Genomic DNA, 16,921 nt, shown 5'->3' on the forward strand with positions numbered 1-16,921 from the left:
TTGATAAACTAACCTCCAATCCCAATGAAGCTTGCTTATCAATTATTGAAGCTTTGGTTTTTCTTCGTTTCGCTTCGTATAATCTCCTTTTCTCTTTACCATCTTCACTTTTCTTGTACGACTTCTGTGTTCCAGTAGCAATCCTCCACTGTCGGGGTAGCAAGGATGGATCTCTATGGGGAACAAAAAACTTCCAAATTGACAACCAATCATGTTTAAAGAGTTTAAGCCCCTGATTTAGTCAGCAAAAAGCAATATGATGAGATATAACGGCAAAACTGGATTGTTATCAAAAGTTAAAGGGGCATGCCAATCCAATTGTCACCTCGCAGATCCTTGCTTTTTCATCTGTAGTTAATGGAGATGTCTTCATGCGTCGTACAGCCTGCATCAAGTTAATACATGAAAGGAGACACTAAGATACAAAACTGATATACAATAAACCAAAAACATAATATATCAAGTTCGGGTTTCTGATTACAAGTTTATAATTCTATACTTTCAACTAGTTCAATGTTTAAAGATAAACATGTTTTGGAGATGTTTGATAGCTAAAGCAAGAAAGTCCATAAATAGAAAAAACAAAAGAAGATAGACAGGGAAAGTTCAAGAATCTGGAAAATTCTATGAAAAGTAGAAAGTTTCAATTTCATGATATCAGAAATTTCATGAATTTTCACCATACAACAGAACACCTTGTGCCCAACAGCATAACATTGATTTCAGAAATATGTAAAATAACTAAATGTCATAATTTTGTATTACATCCAAATGCAACTTAAATGTCATGACATAAAGTGAAAAAGCAGCACCAAGGTTTGGAGAGGCCTGCCTTCAACCCTGTCAATACCAATAAGCAGTATTAAAGCTAGCCATCATGTAACTTTGGAATAATTCTTCCTGCTACCATGCAAAGAATACATTCTCCTGTGATTTTCAATTATAAGAAGGGAAGAAAAGAAAATACATTTTTCCCACCATATAATGACAACCTAAAACTTTGTTTGAAGCCTTGTCCCAAACTATATGGGATCGATATGTGGTTTTTAATAGGTTATATATCAAACTTTAAGAACATTTAATGGCTGACCTCAACCTAATATGAATATCAATTCTCTTAGAAATAGCATGGAACCTTAAGATAAGGTGAATTTGGTAAGGAGAGGAGGCTCTCTGTGAAATCTATAATGTCCATTACCAACAAAATCTATCCACCATGGCTATGCAATTTTGAATCAAGAAGCCACAAAGCAGCCATTTAGGATTTCCTTGACAGTTGACAGGAAAGAACATAGAGTCATCTTGCAAACTTAAATTGATTTTAATTGAGAGGCTCAATTAGGCCAACAAAGAGTTCCACATTTTGCTTCTTCCAGATTCTTAATCTATGAAGGGCAAGCTAAGCCGCCAAAGTTTTGCATACTCAATGAAAAGGTAGGTAACGTAACAAAAGCAACCAGGATCATAAAGGGATTTCACTAAATCCAAAGGCTAGAATTTTATAATATAGCGGTCAACAAACATTAAGCAACTAAATGGTCTTCAGTAATTAAGATATAAGGACAAACTAACAACTCAGACACAGTTGCCACCACTGCCATCTACTGGGATCTAGACAACACAAGCTATGGCAATGTTTGGTATTGCTTAAAAAAAGTGCTGCTTTGATTTTTAAAAGAAGAAAAAGCACTTCCTAAAAGGGGGAGAGGCCGAGAGGGAGAGAGAGGGCGGGATATTTCACTTAGAAAAGAATTCAAAAAAAAGGGGTTGGAGCCCCCTGTTTCATTTCAAAACAGGCGCTCCGCCCTGTTACACAGCAACTGGAGGAGAGGGGGCTCAAAAGCCATCTCCCCCGCCCCCCCCCCCCTCCCCTCCCTCCCTCCCTCCCTCCCTCTCCCTATCCCACCCACCCCCTCTCTCTCTCTCTCTTCCTCTCTTTCCTTCTCCCTCCGCCTTGTTACAGAGCAAAAGAAGGAAAGGGTGCCCGAAAGCCCTCTCTCTTGGCTTCTCTCTCTCCTGCCTCTTTCTTTTACTCTTTTTCCTTCTCCCTCTCCCCTTCCCTCTCCAACTCCCCTTTGTCAGTACACTGCCAATTGGCACAGCATAGTACGTATCGTACCACTTGGCAGCCAGTATGGGTCTCGGTCCTAGTACTGCCAACCTTGCCTCAGACCAACTCAAGCAAAGCCTGGTCTCCCAAAGGAACAAAAATTTAAGACAATAAATCTCTACTTGGGAAGTCTAAAATCAAAGGGACATATAATCATATTGGTCCAGCACCACTTAAGTATTTACAAGACAAACACAAATAGATGAATATATTGCCCATTTTAGCAGGCCGATAAAGCAAATCCTGAATTAAATGCTTTACGCGAAGATACACTGGTCAAAAACCTCAAGCATAGTGACCCAAGAACAGAACTAGACAGATGTTTAAAACTAGCCAAAATGAACATATTAATATATAATGACATTACATACATAAAGAATCCTTATATTTATCAATTATTTAACTTCTGAACCAGCTGCACGAAACAAATACCGATGAAAAGAGCAAAGGATAACTACGGTGTTCAAAGAAAAAAAGGTTTACAACTAAAGAAGAAACAAAGATAGATGTCTGGCATTAGATTCACTTGTCAGAAGCTTTCAAATACTTACTTTGATTGGATTCTCAGGTGCTTTAGAGGAACTACGATTTTTCTGTCTCACAAAAATCTACACCAATGGAAAGACATGTCAAAACATCCGACAACAGCAAAAAGCTAGAAAAAAACAATTAATCTAATAAAAGAGAGGACATTTAGCCGCATATTTTGAATATACAAGAATTAAAAGAATTATCAGGCTTCAGTCAAAAAGCACTTAAACAGCTGCAAATATTCAGATATATCAACACCAACGATTCAATAAAGTGAAACATCTGCATAATACAACACAAAACCCATGATGTTAATTTCATGGCAATTGATTGTCAAAAGACATGATTAGGTAAGCAACATGACTAAACTCCACTTGAAAATGGCTCTTTAGTCAGCTATATTTACATCAATGCTCTACGAACAAAGGGAATCACACAAAGTACTCTACAATCACCAATGATATAGTTTAATGCACAAGGCAAAAGCCATATTTAAGTATCAGTTCCATCGTTCGCCGAACCGAGCGGTTCAGGATGTTTCGAGCCGTACCGGCGGCAAATCAAGATAGTTCAACCGAACAAATCAGAACACTGGACAAGGGAGAGGAAAAGAGAGGGGAGGGAAAGAGGAGATGCCGCTATCGGAGGGCCAGCAATGGGCCCGTCGAGGCCGTCGGAGGTTCGCAGAGGCCTCTGCAGCTCAATGTCACCCAATAGGGCGTTTAATCGAAAGAGATAAAGAGAGAGGGGAGAACGACAGTACTGAAGGGAGGTGCAGTCAATGGAGAGGCCGTCATGGCCAACGATCAGCAAAAAATGTGCGGATGAAGCCACGGCCGCAGAACAAGTGCGACCACCCCTATTTAGTTCATCGTATTTTTAAAAAACGATGATGAATAGTGAAGCCAGTAATTGATTTGCCGGCTTCATTTAAGTAATGCCAATAAACCCATTGCCGGTTTCACTGTAGTTGGAGTTTTTCAAAAAAAAATCCATAAAATAGGGTGATCGCCCCTATTTCAGGCTGCGATCGCGCTATCTGACATCCACGACGGCCAGCTAGAGGCCATTCAACAGCTTCTTCGCTGGCTTCCCCTCCTTTTCTTTCCCTCCCCCCTCTCTCTCTCTCGATTGAGATTTGGTGAAAGAAGCGAAGGCCTTGGTGGCCCTCCAAGCACACCCGCGGCCCGCCTATGGCCACCACCAACATCTCCCCTGGCCACCCTCTCCCTCCCTTCCCTTTTCTCCCTCCTCCCCTCTCTCTCTTTTCCTCCTCCCCGATTCCCTTCTTCTCTTCTATGTCAATTCTCGGTCCGATATGAATCCATACTGACTCATACCGCCAACCAGCCAACACGGATCTTGATTCTGATTCCATAGACGTTGATCAATTCTATATAATACAAACTAATAGCAACACATCATACTTCTATCCGAGCAAACAGCTCGAGCTAATTTTTAGTTGGAGATGTTAAGTGCAGGTCAATCAAACATAATCAATAACTTTTTCCCCAAATGCATGCATGAAATTTATAATCTTTCACGCTAAAGTTTCATTATCACATTTTGGAAGCTCTTTTTTTTTTTTAAACCAAGGATGTGTTCCATAGAACACTCAAAAGGTAGCACAAGGCACAATTTTTTTAAGTTTAAAAGGTTGGATTCAAATGTACATTTTCCAAATCTGAGTTCTAAGCTCATTATGAAGATTATGTAATCTTCGAGATCTAAGTCCGTTAACCAACTATGGAAATAAATCTTCTCAATAGCATTAGCTTATACTCATTAGTATTAGAGAAGGATCCTAATTATTCCAAGTATCCAACCATGTGATAACATTAGCAAAGTTGATTATGCTATCACTATTTTCTATTAAGTATATTAATTTGGAAAGTGACATTATTTGGTCACTTCCTCCTAACAACCCTTGAGTTAGGACTTTTAGAGAAAGTTGACCTAGATTATCGAATGAACAATTGTCCTTCTACGAGAGCTGCACTTCACGTATATCTAAAAGTTAGCAAAGTGACCAATGTTTTGAGTTCCACCAAAAGTAGACAATGTGATCTAAATGTTATTTCCTGCAGAAATGGAAGCTTAGTAGCAGGAAACTTCTAAACACATTTTGGAATGTATTTGCAAATTCATTCCACACTTGTTTCCTAAGCATTTCATTATTTTAAACCTTTCTGACAGATTTGGTGATGGTAGCTTCATCCAAATCTTCTCCCTAAGCTAACCAAAACTGTAGGTACTATTGGCAGAAGAGCAACGTAAAAACAAGATCTAATGGAAGAAAGATTGGCAACAAATAGTGAACCAGCCTGCAAGTACAACATGCATTGGAATTGCCTGGGTTGTTGCTGCAGTTGTTGAAGGGTGAAAGTCACTTCAAAACATAGTGAACCAGCCTGCAATTACAACATGCGTTGGAAATGCCTGGGTTGTTGTTACAGCTGTTAAAGGGTAGAAATCATTTCAACGCATAGTAAACCAGTCTGCAATTACAGCATGTATTTGAATGGCCTGGGTTGTTGTTATGGTTGTTAAAGGGTAGAAATCATTTCACCAAGTGATGCATAATATTATAAAGAAGGATTCTTCTCCTGTCAATAACATATGACGATTATGAGTAGGACAACAACCATAAAACAAAATAATAAACCAAAAAAGTTTAACATTTAATTATATCCAGAGAGTTCATTCCCCATCCCTAAGAAATGTCCAATATGAAATCACTCTCTCTCTCTCTCTCTCTCTCTCTCTCTCTCTCTCTATATATATATATATATATATATATATATATATATAAAGAAAGAAAGAAATTTTCAACCATTTTGGCAAATAACCATGCCCTCAACAACTTCTTTCCTACCAAATGTCCCAGAATACCATGTCAAGAGAGGATCATGCTCCATAAAAGGTCACATGGGAGGAGCTAGGAACCATTGAAACAAAGCATCTGCCATCTCGAAAATTTATGATACTTAAACAGTGGGTAACTATTCAAAAGAAAAAAAAAAAAAAAGAATCCAGTTGTAAAGCATTGAATTATGGATAACTTAGAGCTTGTCCCTCTTTCTCTTTCTCCTTCCCTCTTGTAAACAAAGGGAAGATGTAGAGGACCAAGCCTCAATTTTGAAGAAAAGTGGAATGTCCTGCTGGACTCCTGATCAAGGCTTCCTCAGACTACCTAGATGTTTGGAGTCTCACTCATCAAGCTAACAGTTCAAAGTTTTCAGTTATCAATCAATGACAATTGAGCCCATTATCTTTGTCTATATAGACTTACACTGACGTAAGAAAGTTTCGGTTTCTCAAACATTGTCTGAAAACTGGCGGCTCACTTTCTTTCACAAAACATCTCAACTCTTAAGGGTCAGAAGCAAAGTTATGTAAAACAAGGCATACGTATAAATAGGCTGATGGAATGCAGACATCTTATGCCTTATGTTGTGCCATTAATTGGCAGCATGCATATTAGGTTTTGGTTCCTTCTTTAATAGGAGGTGATTCTTGGTAAGTATTTTTCCAATGCTGTTGTTTGTGGACACATACTAAATTTGCATCTGGAAAATGTGACTTTGAGCTTCATGTAGACATCCTGAAGATGTTGAACCAAGTTTATCATCAATAACTGTTTGCACCTTTGGAATTGCCCAACATTCAATAATCATTGGTGTTCAATAAAGAAATGACATCCAAACATAATCCTCACATCCTGTATCAGTTTAAAAGAAATCTTTCTATAAATATTTCTATTATACAAAAGAAAGCCATGAACCTTACGCCTATCCATATGACTCTGCCTGTTAAAAAATGTCTTAGATATAACAAATTGCCAAAATGCAAAATAAAGAAGAAAAAAGAAAAGAAGAAAATCACCCTAATCTCATCATGTTACTAGGTGACAAGAGAGAAATTAAATAAGTGATACAGAAAAAAGCTTAGAGAAAGCCACTTCAAATTTGTGATTCATTGTCCCCTCTTCGCCACAAACTTTGCACCAATTTAGACCTAAAATTTGATCTTTTCTTGAGTCAATAATTGCCCATAGTTCAAACTTCAAACAATATTTTTTTTTGGGGTTCAGTTATAAAGCTTGAACCCTCAAGAAACTCCATGACACCGTAAAACTAAAAACATTTATCCACCTTCACATAATGCAGTTAGAATCTATGAAAGGTAAAAGATATCCAATATCAACATAAAAAAATAAAAAAAATGAGATAAAGAAATTATACCAGGCCCCTAAAGTAAAGTTAAAACTCAACAAGAGAAGAGGTCAGAAACATAAGAACTGCATGTGAAAAACCTATATGTGATGCTATCTTAAATTGGCATCTTGGGGCTATGCATTTCTTTCAGTGGAGACCCTTCTCCTTACCTCTCTCTGATAACAAATTTAATGTAGAATCATCCAAGGCAGCATACCCACCCCAGGAAGTAACAAAGATTGAACCAACCACCCCATATGAACAAGATAAATTAAGAGTAAGCAGCAACTTAGTGATCACACAGATATTTGGATATTTCAAGTTTACCTATCATAGAATCAGCAATAAATTCATACTACAAGAGCAATAACTATTCTTCTCATCAATCTATCATTCATCCATAGAAGGAAGGAATTTTATTATCTCCCAACAACTAGAAAATTTGCTAAAAATTTACTCTTGGATATGATTGCTCATAACTCAGCATTCCCCCCCCCCCAAAAACAGGACATTTTATCTCTAAAAACTTTAGAATTTCATTCTTTCCATAGTCCCATGGTAATGCATGTTATCATCTCTTATTATTCAGCTCTCTATATTACATTGTCTAAATATTTTATTCACTTCCTAAACCAATTGCAGAAAAGAATGAAAGATAATTAATAAATAATCCAAAACGTAACTTTCTGTTGAACAAATTGTCAAGATAAAACTTAATAAGTGAAAAAGATAAAGCAAATTCAACAAAATTTGCTAGTTGATAGATAAAGGCTCTTATTACGATCATAATGACCCAAAAAAGTAAAGCGAATTGGATGAGTTTTTATATGGATATTCCTTTTTTTTTTGTCACGTTCAAGCCTATGGATAATAATAACCTGATGCTTGGTTTTGCAAGGAAGAAAATGTTGCTGTATTGCTCCCCAGTCATTATTGTACTCCATCAATCCCATTGCTAGTAATCTGCATGAGATATCAAAAGACAAAAACTAAAAGATGGCATTCCAATTATCCAATTCAATTAAATTAAAGAGTTATTCTCAAGATTATGCAGAAATATAGCATTATAAGCACGGAGAAGAATACTCCAAAAGAGAAAGCAATAAAGGTCAGGAAGATTTCGTGTTTCTAAAGAATTCACTTGTTTCAGCATGTGATATTTATCCGCCAGTAAAATAATATTCTAACAGGTGAATTAGCCTCACATGTAACATTTAGGATTCGTTTGGACGAGGGAAAAAATCCAGTTCAGTTTAAGGTATGTTTGGTTGCAAGAAAAAATGATTTTTTTTGGAAAATCTAATTTCTCATTTGTTTGTTTCAATATAAACTTGGCAGACTTGGAAAGCTTATTAGTTATTTCTATATTTCTAAAAAAAAAAATTTCTCTCTGCGAAAAAATTCTAGTTTTCCTTTTCCACAGATTTCCTTGGAGACAAACATATCTTATAGCACCAGATCACTTGATTTAGAAGTTCACCATATGATTAGTTCAAGATAACATGAAAAGTTTATAAAAATTTTTCTATAGAAATAATTTGAACCTTAGTTTTATATGTAGGACATGTGGGTGATTAAATCAGTCTCTGGTATTTGACAAGACCTAAGAGTCAGCCTGGGTTTAACAAATTTGGATTAGAAAGAGTGCAAAGAGAGGATTAGATTCCAGACAGTTCTCTGCCTGTAGTAATCTAGCAATTACTTCAGTACAATTTTCAGCCTTGCATGCAACATTTTGACTTGAGTAGCAATTTTTTCCTAGGGCTAATGGAACTGCAGGTTGGGAAGTTACCACTCCATGAAGTGATATTACTCATCTACTGTCAACATTTTTATGAATGAGTTGATATTACACTAAATCAAGAGTAGATTTTTAAAAAAAGGTATTTTTAGATTGAAAAATATATTTTTTAAAATCAAATCAATCATTACAAAAAAATCTCAATGAGATTTTAGTGAGATTAACTTTCTGCACCAAGATAATCTTAAACAGTGCAGCACAAACCCTTAATCCACTAATCTACTGATCATCTATTGTTACACTTCACCAACAAAGCAAGAAGAGTTTAGCCAAAAATAAATATAAAAGGCAAGCAAGAGTAGGAATGAAGAAAGTTGATCATCTGAAAGTTGTCAAGACAAACTAGATGGCATCTATATGTCCTGCACTTTCATATAACTAAACTAGGTTTGCAAGTCTAGATAGATTTTTCAGCAAAGGTTTAAGCATTACTTTGTTTCTTACCAGATAAAAGGAAGGCAAGTTGCATATTGTGCTGCTTTCTATTTAAAATTTAGGCCTCTTGTTTGGAAAATAATATCATGAATAACAAGCTTACTGTATTATAGGCCCCCTACTGGATGAGTAATGTTTACATTATAAAAACATCTAAAAATTAGTTAAAAGTAGTTTAGAAAGTCTTAACACATTGACAAAACAAATCAGGTACCACTTAGCCTCATCACTTTGTAATAATTCTGGTATCAGCCCTTTTAGCAGGTTCAGATGGGCTGTTATAGATCAGGTCCAAGTGGACTGACCCAATATCTCAAACTCATGAATAACCCATAGCAATGACCACCCAATGAGCTAAACCAACATATTTGCATAATTAGTGACCAGAAACACCAACTAATCTTACTGTAGGTTGTAAATCTTATCTCTTATTTTCTTGCAAAATAACAAAATCAGACAAGTAACAACTCCTACATCTTTTTTCAAATCCTCTAACATTCCAAGATAACATCATCATCATTGACCATATCGTTGTTTTTAAGATCCGGTCTCTTTAGCAGCTCTCTTACTGCCCATATTAAAGCTCTTCATAATGCTAACAACAGGGTAACTGCATACTCAGCAATGACAGAAGCTAATCCCCCCTTCTTTTATCAGCAAAAAATGTAAAACAATCATGAACAAAAGCCTCTGGCACCAAATTCATCATCATGCTACAGCACCCTCCACAGTAATATCCTAGGAAGGGGCATGACTCCAACCTGTGGCCATCTGACCTACACCCTCTAAAAAATCATCATGATGGAAGACATCAAGTCAGATATAGAAGAACAACATGTCACCTTAAAAGGCAATGGGCCACCTATCCCCCATACTTAAAGTATCATGACAGAAGAATGATGGGTCCTCCATGCTACAAGCCCTCATTTCATATTGCTTTTCCACAAATCAAACACCCGTAAACAACAAACAACAAGCAGAATTTGTCCAAACATCTTCTAGTGGATCAATTCCCTTCTACTTTCCATGCAGCAAGCAAGGCAAGCTTCCATTACAACTGATAAAGGACAAAGCTCAGGGGGCAAGGAAACAGGCATGCACCAGGCTGAAACAAATGGCTGACAGGGTGTTATTTTGCCTAAGGAGTTTAGGGCAGAGTCTCATTATGCTCCTCATTTCATGTCAAAACTTGGACTTCCTCAAAGGAACGTCCCTTTAGCCACCAAGTACAAGCTATCACTTGAGCCCTCTCCATGCAAAGCTTTGGATAACAAGCCTGACCAAGTCCCTCTCTTCTTAGTTCAGCATCCGGCGCATGTCATAACTCCTTGTGGGCTCTTTCTTCGTACTTTGGCAATGCCGCTGTGTCATCAGGATAATAGGTCTAATGCACTTTCTAAACCTCTTAAACTTTAAGAACTCCTTGGTAGAAGCTCTGAAGACTCGGTTTAGGTTTTGGTTTTGGTTGGACTTGCGGAGCTCCGGTTTTATGTTACAGCAATCTTGACAATTTCACTTTAAATTTCCAAGTTTGGATCATAAAGAAAAGAATTTAAAAAAAATTGATACACTTGATGAAAAAGAAAAAATAAAAAAAATTGCCACACAATGTTTAGGATGTTTTGTGATGGGTAGATTTCCTGTTTATGTACTTTTAACAGTTTAGGTAGAATTTAATATTGCATAAAGGTAAAATTAATAAAACATACTGGTATTTTGTACCATATTTTCTACCAAAAGCAAATATATTATTATTTCATTAACTTAAGCTGTTCAAACTTTTATTATGTTCAGCAATTTTGTATAACTAGTAATAAATCTTTTCATCATATTAAATTTGGGCATTTCTTTATCATATTTCCAAAGCTAGGTGACTGTAGAATCAAATGCATGTAATTATAGAATGTTACATCTTATTTTGTATAAGAAAAAGTCATAACTATAAATAATTGTGACTTCTATTTAAATAAGTGTGACTCCTAGTTAGTTGCTTGCCCTGGTCTCTACAAAGTATTGTATGAAGGGTCTTTTTAGATGTCTTAGCTCATCAGGGTTATGTTTATCATCTCTGTCCTCTTTTAATTCAAAAAAAGGGAGAAAAATTATCAAAAATTAACACCATTGCTGACATACTCAAGGAAATAAAGAAATAGCCCCAATTTGATAGTGAACACCACATCAAATAATATATTAAAAAAAACATCCATGCTAGTTTTGCTCAGGCTCAACTAGCAGGAATCACCTAAAGTGGACTAAAACTTGCCATTTTTGGCCAAAACTGATCAGAAACAAATCTGTGGGTCACTTTTAGTTGGTCTTGAGACTCTCGGCCAAAACATAAAGCCTTGCATTGGTATGATAACCAAAAAAAAAAAAAAAAAGGAAAAAGACAACTTCTTAGAATGCTAAAAGCCTGATCTATGATTTCATGCTTAGGTCTTATTCCCATAAAAAACTCTTGCAAGCTTACCACTACCATCTCTTGACCATGATTCCCCCTCACTCCTGCAACACACAAATAAACACAAGATCTTTGCAAAAGCTACTGCATGTCTTCTTTCAGTGTTATGCTCTACTACCTTCTTACATAAAAATCATTGATTAAAAGAATAAAGGCAACATGAAAAAGAAAAGCAACAGCAAAACCATGCATATGCTATTCTCCCCACTTATCCAATGCATATGCTATCTCTACAAATCCATAACATCAAGTCTGTGGCAGCAAAGATATTGATGCTTGAGCTGTATTGTTGTAAACCATGTGAGATAGTTTGTAGCCCCATCCTTCTTCATTGGCATTGATCTCCTTGTTTAGACAGTCACATGTGACTCCCTTGTTCTTTTTAGTCATAGCATACCATCTTTCTTAAAATATCTTAGTTAACAGCTAGAGTGTAGATCAGCATACTAACATTTCCAAGACTACCTAGCCCTTTTAAGTTTTACGCTTATCAAAATAATTACTAATAGCTTCATAGCCTATCATAAACATGAAAAACAAGTAACACAGGTAGCTGCATGATAATATATACAAAGTTTCAGCAAAGAAAATAGAAGGCAGAAGAAAGATCAAAATCATTGACAAATGACATCACAAGAAGAAATTAAATCAAACGTACCCATCCTCTGCATCAGTGAAAAGCACACGATTGGCAACAGCCGGTATGGGAGGCTTATGAGGAAATAGTGCTAAATTAAACAGAGGATAAAACCTCTGTGCCAATCTGGCAATATCCAGTGGAACAAGAGCAACTGATTGCTTCATAGTACTTTCTACAAGCGTAGCAGCCAATGACTTTTTAGGCTGTTCTTGATCCCGAGAAAATGGTGAAGCTGTCTTTGAAGATGTGGTAATGGCTCCCCCAAGAAAATCATTATTTGTTTCACCATGAGAGGGAAACATAGGCAGTGGGAAAAGCGGTCCTCTTTTCAAGTGATCTTTGTCAGTTGCATCTTGCACATGATTTTGTCTATACCTCAACACAGCTGGCAAATCAATCATCAATTATATAAGAGATTAAAAACGCTAAGTATTAATTGTGAACAAGAATCGCAGATGTACAAAAGTGTTTGGGTCACTTACTGGCTGAAACATCAGTCATGTAACTCTTAGCCAACCGAAGTGGAGCAACATCAAGAACTGATAGCACCGGATTATCGATTAAAGGTGTCCAATTAGAGAATTCAGGGATCTGATGAAAATTAACATGCAGTGATGAACGAAGATTTGAAGGTTGAAAGCAAGTGCCAGGATAAGGAACTTTTCTACAGACTAATGCTGCTTCATGTTTATCAACCATCTCTGTAATGATCTTTTGGACCTGAATTGCAACTTCTTGTCGCAATGGATCAAGAACACAAACAGAGAAAACCTGAATAAGAAGTTGAACATGCTCATGTATTAAACAGTACAGCTGGCCTATTTGCTCAGTTGTAAAACCATTGAGTAAGTCAGCTCCAGAAAATGATGGTGGACCATGAGTAAAGCTTTTAGGAGAATAGAACTGCCACCCAAAGGATGGAAAAGGTGCTACTTGTGCATTTGAGACAAATGGCAATATAGGGCGCAATGGCATCTTTGCCTGCCCCAGAAAATACTTTTTCTTTTCAGTAGACTCCTTTAGACGTTTCTTCTGCCTGGTTTCTGGTCTCTGAGGATCTCCTTCATGCTTGTCACTCAGCCCTTTGTTATTATTGGTACTTTCTTCAAGTTCACTTTCTAGTGCCTCCTCAATTTCGATCTCAAAGTCCGCATCATTCTCTTCATCTTCATCCAAATTTTCATCCTCCTGACCTGTCTGTCCGTTATCAGCTCCTTCAAGCAGAACAGCAGCAAGAAACTTGCGGTATTCTTCTTCATCATCAGCATTTTGCAGGTCATCATCATCATCAGTTTCCTGAAGGAATGCCTCCAATTCTTCAAGTGTATAATGTGCAAGGGAATGGTGGGCTCTCGTGCGTTTGCAGATACAATCCTCATCATTTATCTCTATAACGGGTTTCTGGAAATTTCTTGGATATAAAGAACTTGTACTCTGGCCTAGAAACACTTCTTTTGTCAGGTCATCAACAGCATCGCTTCCATCCCCAGAGCGCAGTTCCTTGATGCATCCTTCAGGATAATAAGTCAAACCTCCCTCCTCAACAAAAGTATTTAGTTCTCTTGTGATTGGTTTTTCTGAAATGGACTCACTTCCATTAGCATCTTCTGATGCATGTCTAGTTTGCATCACAATCTCCTCATCCTCATTTCCAGAATCTGTGATACAACAGTGTGTCTCCACATTTGCCCTGGATGATGTGCTAGCATCCTGGTGATCTGAGCTCCAAAGAGTTTCCTTAACCTTATTAAATAGAGCTTCATTGTCTGAACTCAAACCAGATGATCCTTCTGAAAGGGTTTCCCCTTTCAAAAAGGGATTGAAGTCTACATCCTCTTCTTCCTCATCATCCTCTACTTCCATATTCTGACAATCCTCACTGCTTGCAGATAAATTGTCAAAGGTACTGGTAATATTCTGATGGCTAAGATGACTGAATTCTACATTTTGAGTGGCAATAGATAATGACATCCTGAAGAAAAGAGGAAAAAAAATGTAATGATTATTAAAAGGATGCAAAAACATAATGGCAGTTGCAGCAGAACAGGAAAGGAATAGTTGTCTCCTTGGCTCAATATGGGACACCAAAAATGAATGCCAGGATACATGTTAATTTATGAATGAGTTGAGCAATAATCAAAGAACAGCTACTTGAGAAGAATAACTGGAACCAGAAGCAACATCTTTATCAACTGATATTGCTGAAACTTCAATTCTTTGGGCTCATATCCATTATGATTCTAGCAATTCTCATCCCATAAACGGGTTTGAGTTGTAATTCCCATTAAACCAGTCATTTTATTTCAAGTTCATAACCTCCATCATCGAAAGCTTTTTGGCCTCCTAGATCTGTCAACAACTTCTTTTGTACCTACATCCATCCAAGCCTAGTGATATTAATCACATACACATGGCTACAGGTACATTCTTCCTGGAATCTCAGGATAATTGCTCTTTTACTTGATTCCTTTCCCCTCTACCTTCTGAGTGAGCATATTTCACCCTAAAATGTTATAAACACTGGAACATTACAGAATTACCAGTACATGGGACAGATTTGAGTTTTTATTTATGCAAATTCAGATTTCCTTTCCTGCCAATCAAATGGAAGCCAACTTCTAAACCAGAAAATTGACTCCTAAAGTATAACAGCACCTTTTTCAGTGCATTAAGATTCATGAAGAAAATCGTTTTCATGAGGAATTCACTAACAGCATAAATGCATAATCACCTCAGAAATTTGTAAGCCATATGGAAATTGAATTCCTTCTCAAGCCTTATCATGAAAAACCTAGAAGAATATGGACTATGCAAGAAAAGATTTGGGAAAATTGGATATAGCATGATACATACTCAAGCACCAAGGATAACACAGATAACAGAGAAACAAAGGGAGGTTTTTTCTCTTTGGTTCTTGAAAAATCAACTCTCAGAGGTTCCACTGAGTGTTTCCACTAGGTGTAAACTAGCATATTTCAGGAATGCATCAGCAAGTCACTAAGGAATGCATTAATTGGGGCAAAACAACTATGCACAAAGTAACTTATGTTCAGGTGTTATTAAAAATAAATGGGCTAATGCATCAATATAAACTCAGAAGTAGCATTTTCTATATAGCTTAAATAATCTTAATAAGCAATACCTTTTCCACAGCGACATTTAGCGCTTAAAAATGCCAGTTAAGTTTGGGTGTCTGTAGTTAGTTTCTTCAATGTTCATTTCTTAATTAAGATAAATTAGAAGAAAAAAAAATCTAGTTTGCAGAGTAGAGGAATTACCATTCGTACCCCAAATAGTATAATATTCCAAGTACAGGCGTACATTCTCATACATAAGCAAAAAAAATTTGAAAAAAAAAAGGGCCTGATTGTCTTAAAATTACGGTCACCTGTGTTATGAGTAAATATATTAAATTTGAAATTTCTTTAAAATTTCTTCAGCCAACAATAGATGTCTTTGGAAAGGAATTTGATCTTGGTGAAAAAAGTCTGAAGGAAAAAGAGGAAAACAGCTCCCTTTAGCAGACAAGAATAAGCCTTAATAGGATTCTAAGTCACTATGGGATTCACTATTCAATCCCATATAGTCCAGACACTATTAATTTGCACAGTAGAAAATATGGGTTTCATAGAAGAGTTGCAGAAGAAAGCAAGAATATAGTTTGACTCTAAGTGCAGTTTGATCTGGTATTTCTGATAACAACGGTTTTTTCAGCCCTATCAGTGATCCAACTGCTGCTTGTTAGAAAATCTTCTTTTTGCAGCGGCAGTTCCGTTTGGAATCCTAGCCACATCCTAAAAAAAGAGCCTAAAAGAGGAAAAACCCAACAATGTACTAAAGAAAGAGGAAGATAGAGAGAGAGAAAAATATGGAAGATTGGAAGCTTTCCTCACCAAAAACTAAAAGAAATTAACAAAACCACTTCAGCATGTTTACCCTAATTTTTAAACGAAATAGTTAAAAGATAGCAAAAGCCTGAAGCTTGCCGGACTAAAATTAAAAGAAATAGCCACCGATTGCTATAAATTCTTATCAGAAATTAACAGGAAACCTTCAGTATGCTGCCCTAATCATTAAAAACGGACTTGGGCCAGAGACATTAGAAAACGAAATTTAAAGCGGAACATTGGAATTGACGAAAGAATTGCCACTTAGTTTAACCAATTAAATCTTGGAAACGGTATTCCCGAGAAAATCTCCCCCAGAGAGGAACAAAAACACGGATTAAACATTAAAAACAAGAAAATCTTACAAGAATCCGGGGAACCTCCTGTTGGGGCCGTGCTTTAAAGCCTCTCCGATTTCGAAGGAGACGGCGAGAGCTAGGGTTCCAGAGATAATGGAGTAAGGAAAGGAACTCCTCGAAGAGAAGGAGAGAAGGATCGAGTTCCTTCCGATTCGCGAGGTGGAATGAAGGAAAGGGGAGAAAGGATGGGAGAGAAGCAGGGCTTTCAAGTTCTTTTTGGAGAAAAACACACAGAGAGCGCGAGCGAGAGAGCTTCGCGGTTGCTTCGGACAGAACGGGTTCGAAGTTAATTCGTCCCGTTGTCCGACGAACCGCTTTTATTTCAGAGCGAAAGGGGAGGCGGGTTAGCTTCATCTGGGGCCCGAACCAGTTCCAGTTTAATATCCGCCTTTTGTTTCCTTTGAAATCAATAACAAACGAACACAACAAATTATTGGTTTGAACCGTCCTACCATAAGCGCCCTGGACCATTTATTAAAA

At 37.0% G+C, this 16,921-nt stretch overlaps 1 protein-coding gene across 2 annotated transcripts in view; it reads right to left on the bottom strand.

Annotated features, from left to right (window-relative positions):
* Positions 1 to 16,642, bottom strand: part of LOC105033236 (uncharacterized) — a 30,191-nt gene extending 13,549 nt beyond the window's left edge. Inside the window, exons 1-7 of one of the 2 annotated variants that reach the window (XM_019846597.3) lie at positions 16,448 to 16,642; positions 12,678 to 14,167; positions 12,214 to 12,580; positions 7,737 to 7,821; positions 2,662 to 2,718; positions 326 to 385; positions 14 to 232 (exon numbers count right to left, since the gene is read on the bottom strand). In XM_019846597.3, the coding sequence (XP_019702156.1) occupies positions 14 to 232; positions 326 to 385; positions 2,662 to 2,718; positions 7,737 to 7,821; positions 12,214 to 12,580; positions 12,678 to 14,166 (2,277 nt within the window). In that variant the 5' untranslated portion in view covers position 14,167; positions 16,448 to 16,642. The remainder of the gene's footprint in view (positions 1 to 13; positions 233 to 325; positions 386 to 2,661; positions 2,719 to 7,736; positions 7,822 to 12,213; positions 12,581 to 12,677; positions 14,168 to 16,447) is intronic. The other variant, XM_073259781.1, reaches the window with a different exon arrangement.
* Positions 16,643 to 16,921: the final 279 nt, after the last annotated feature.

This window comes from Elaeis guineensis, chromosome 6 (assembly GCF_000442705.2).
Source record: "Elaeis guineensis isolate ETL-2024a chromosome 6, EG11, whole genome shotgun sequence".
NCBI classification, from domain to species: Eukaryota; Viridiplantae; Streptophyta; class Magnoliopsida; order Arecales; family Arecaceae; genus Elaeis; species Elaeis guineensis.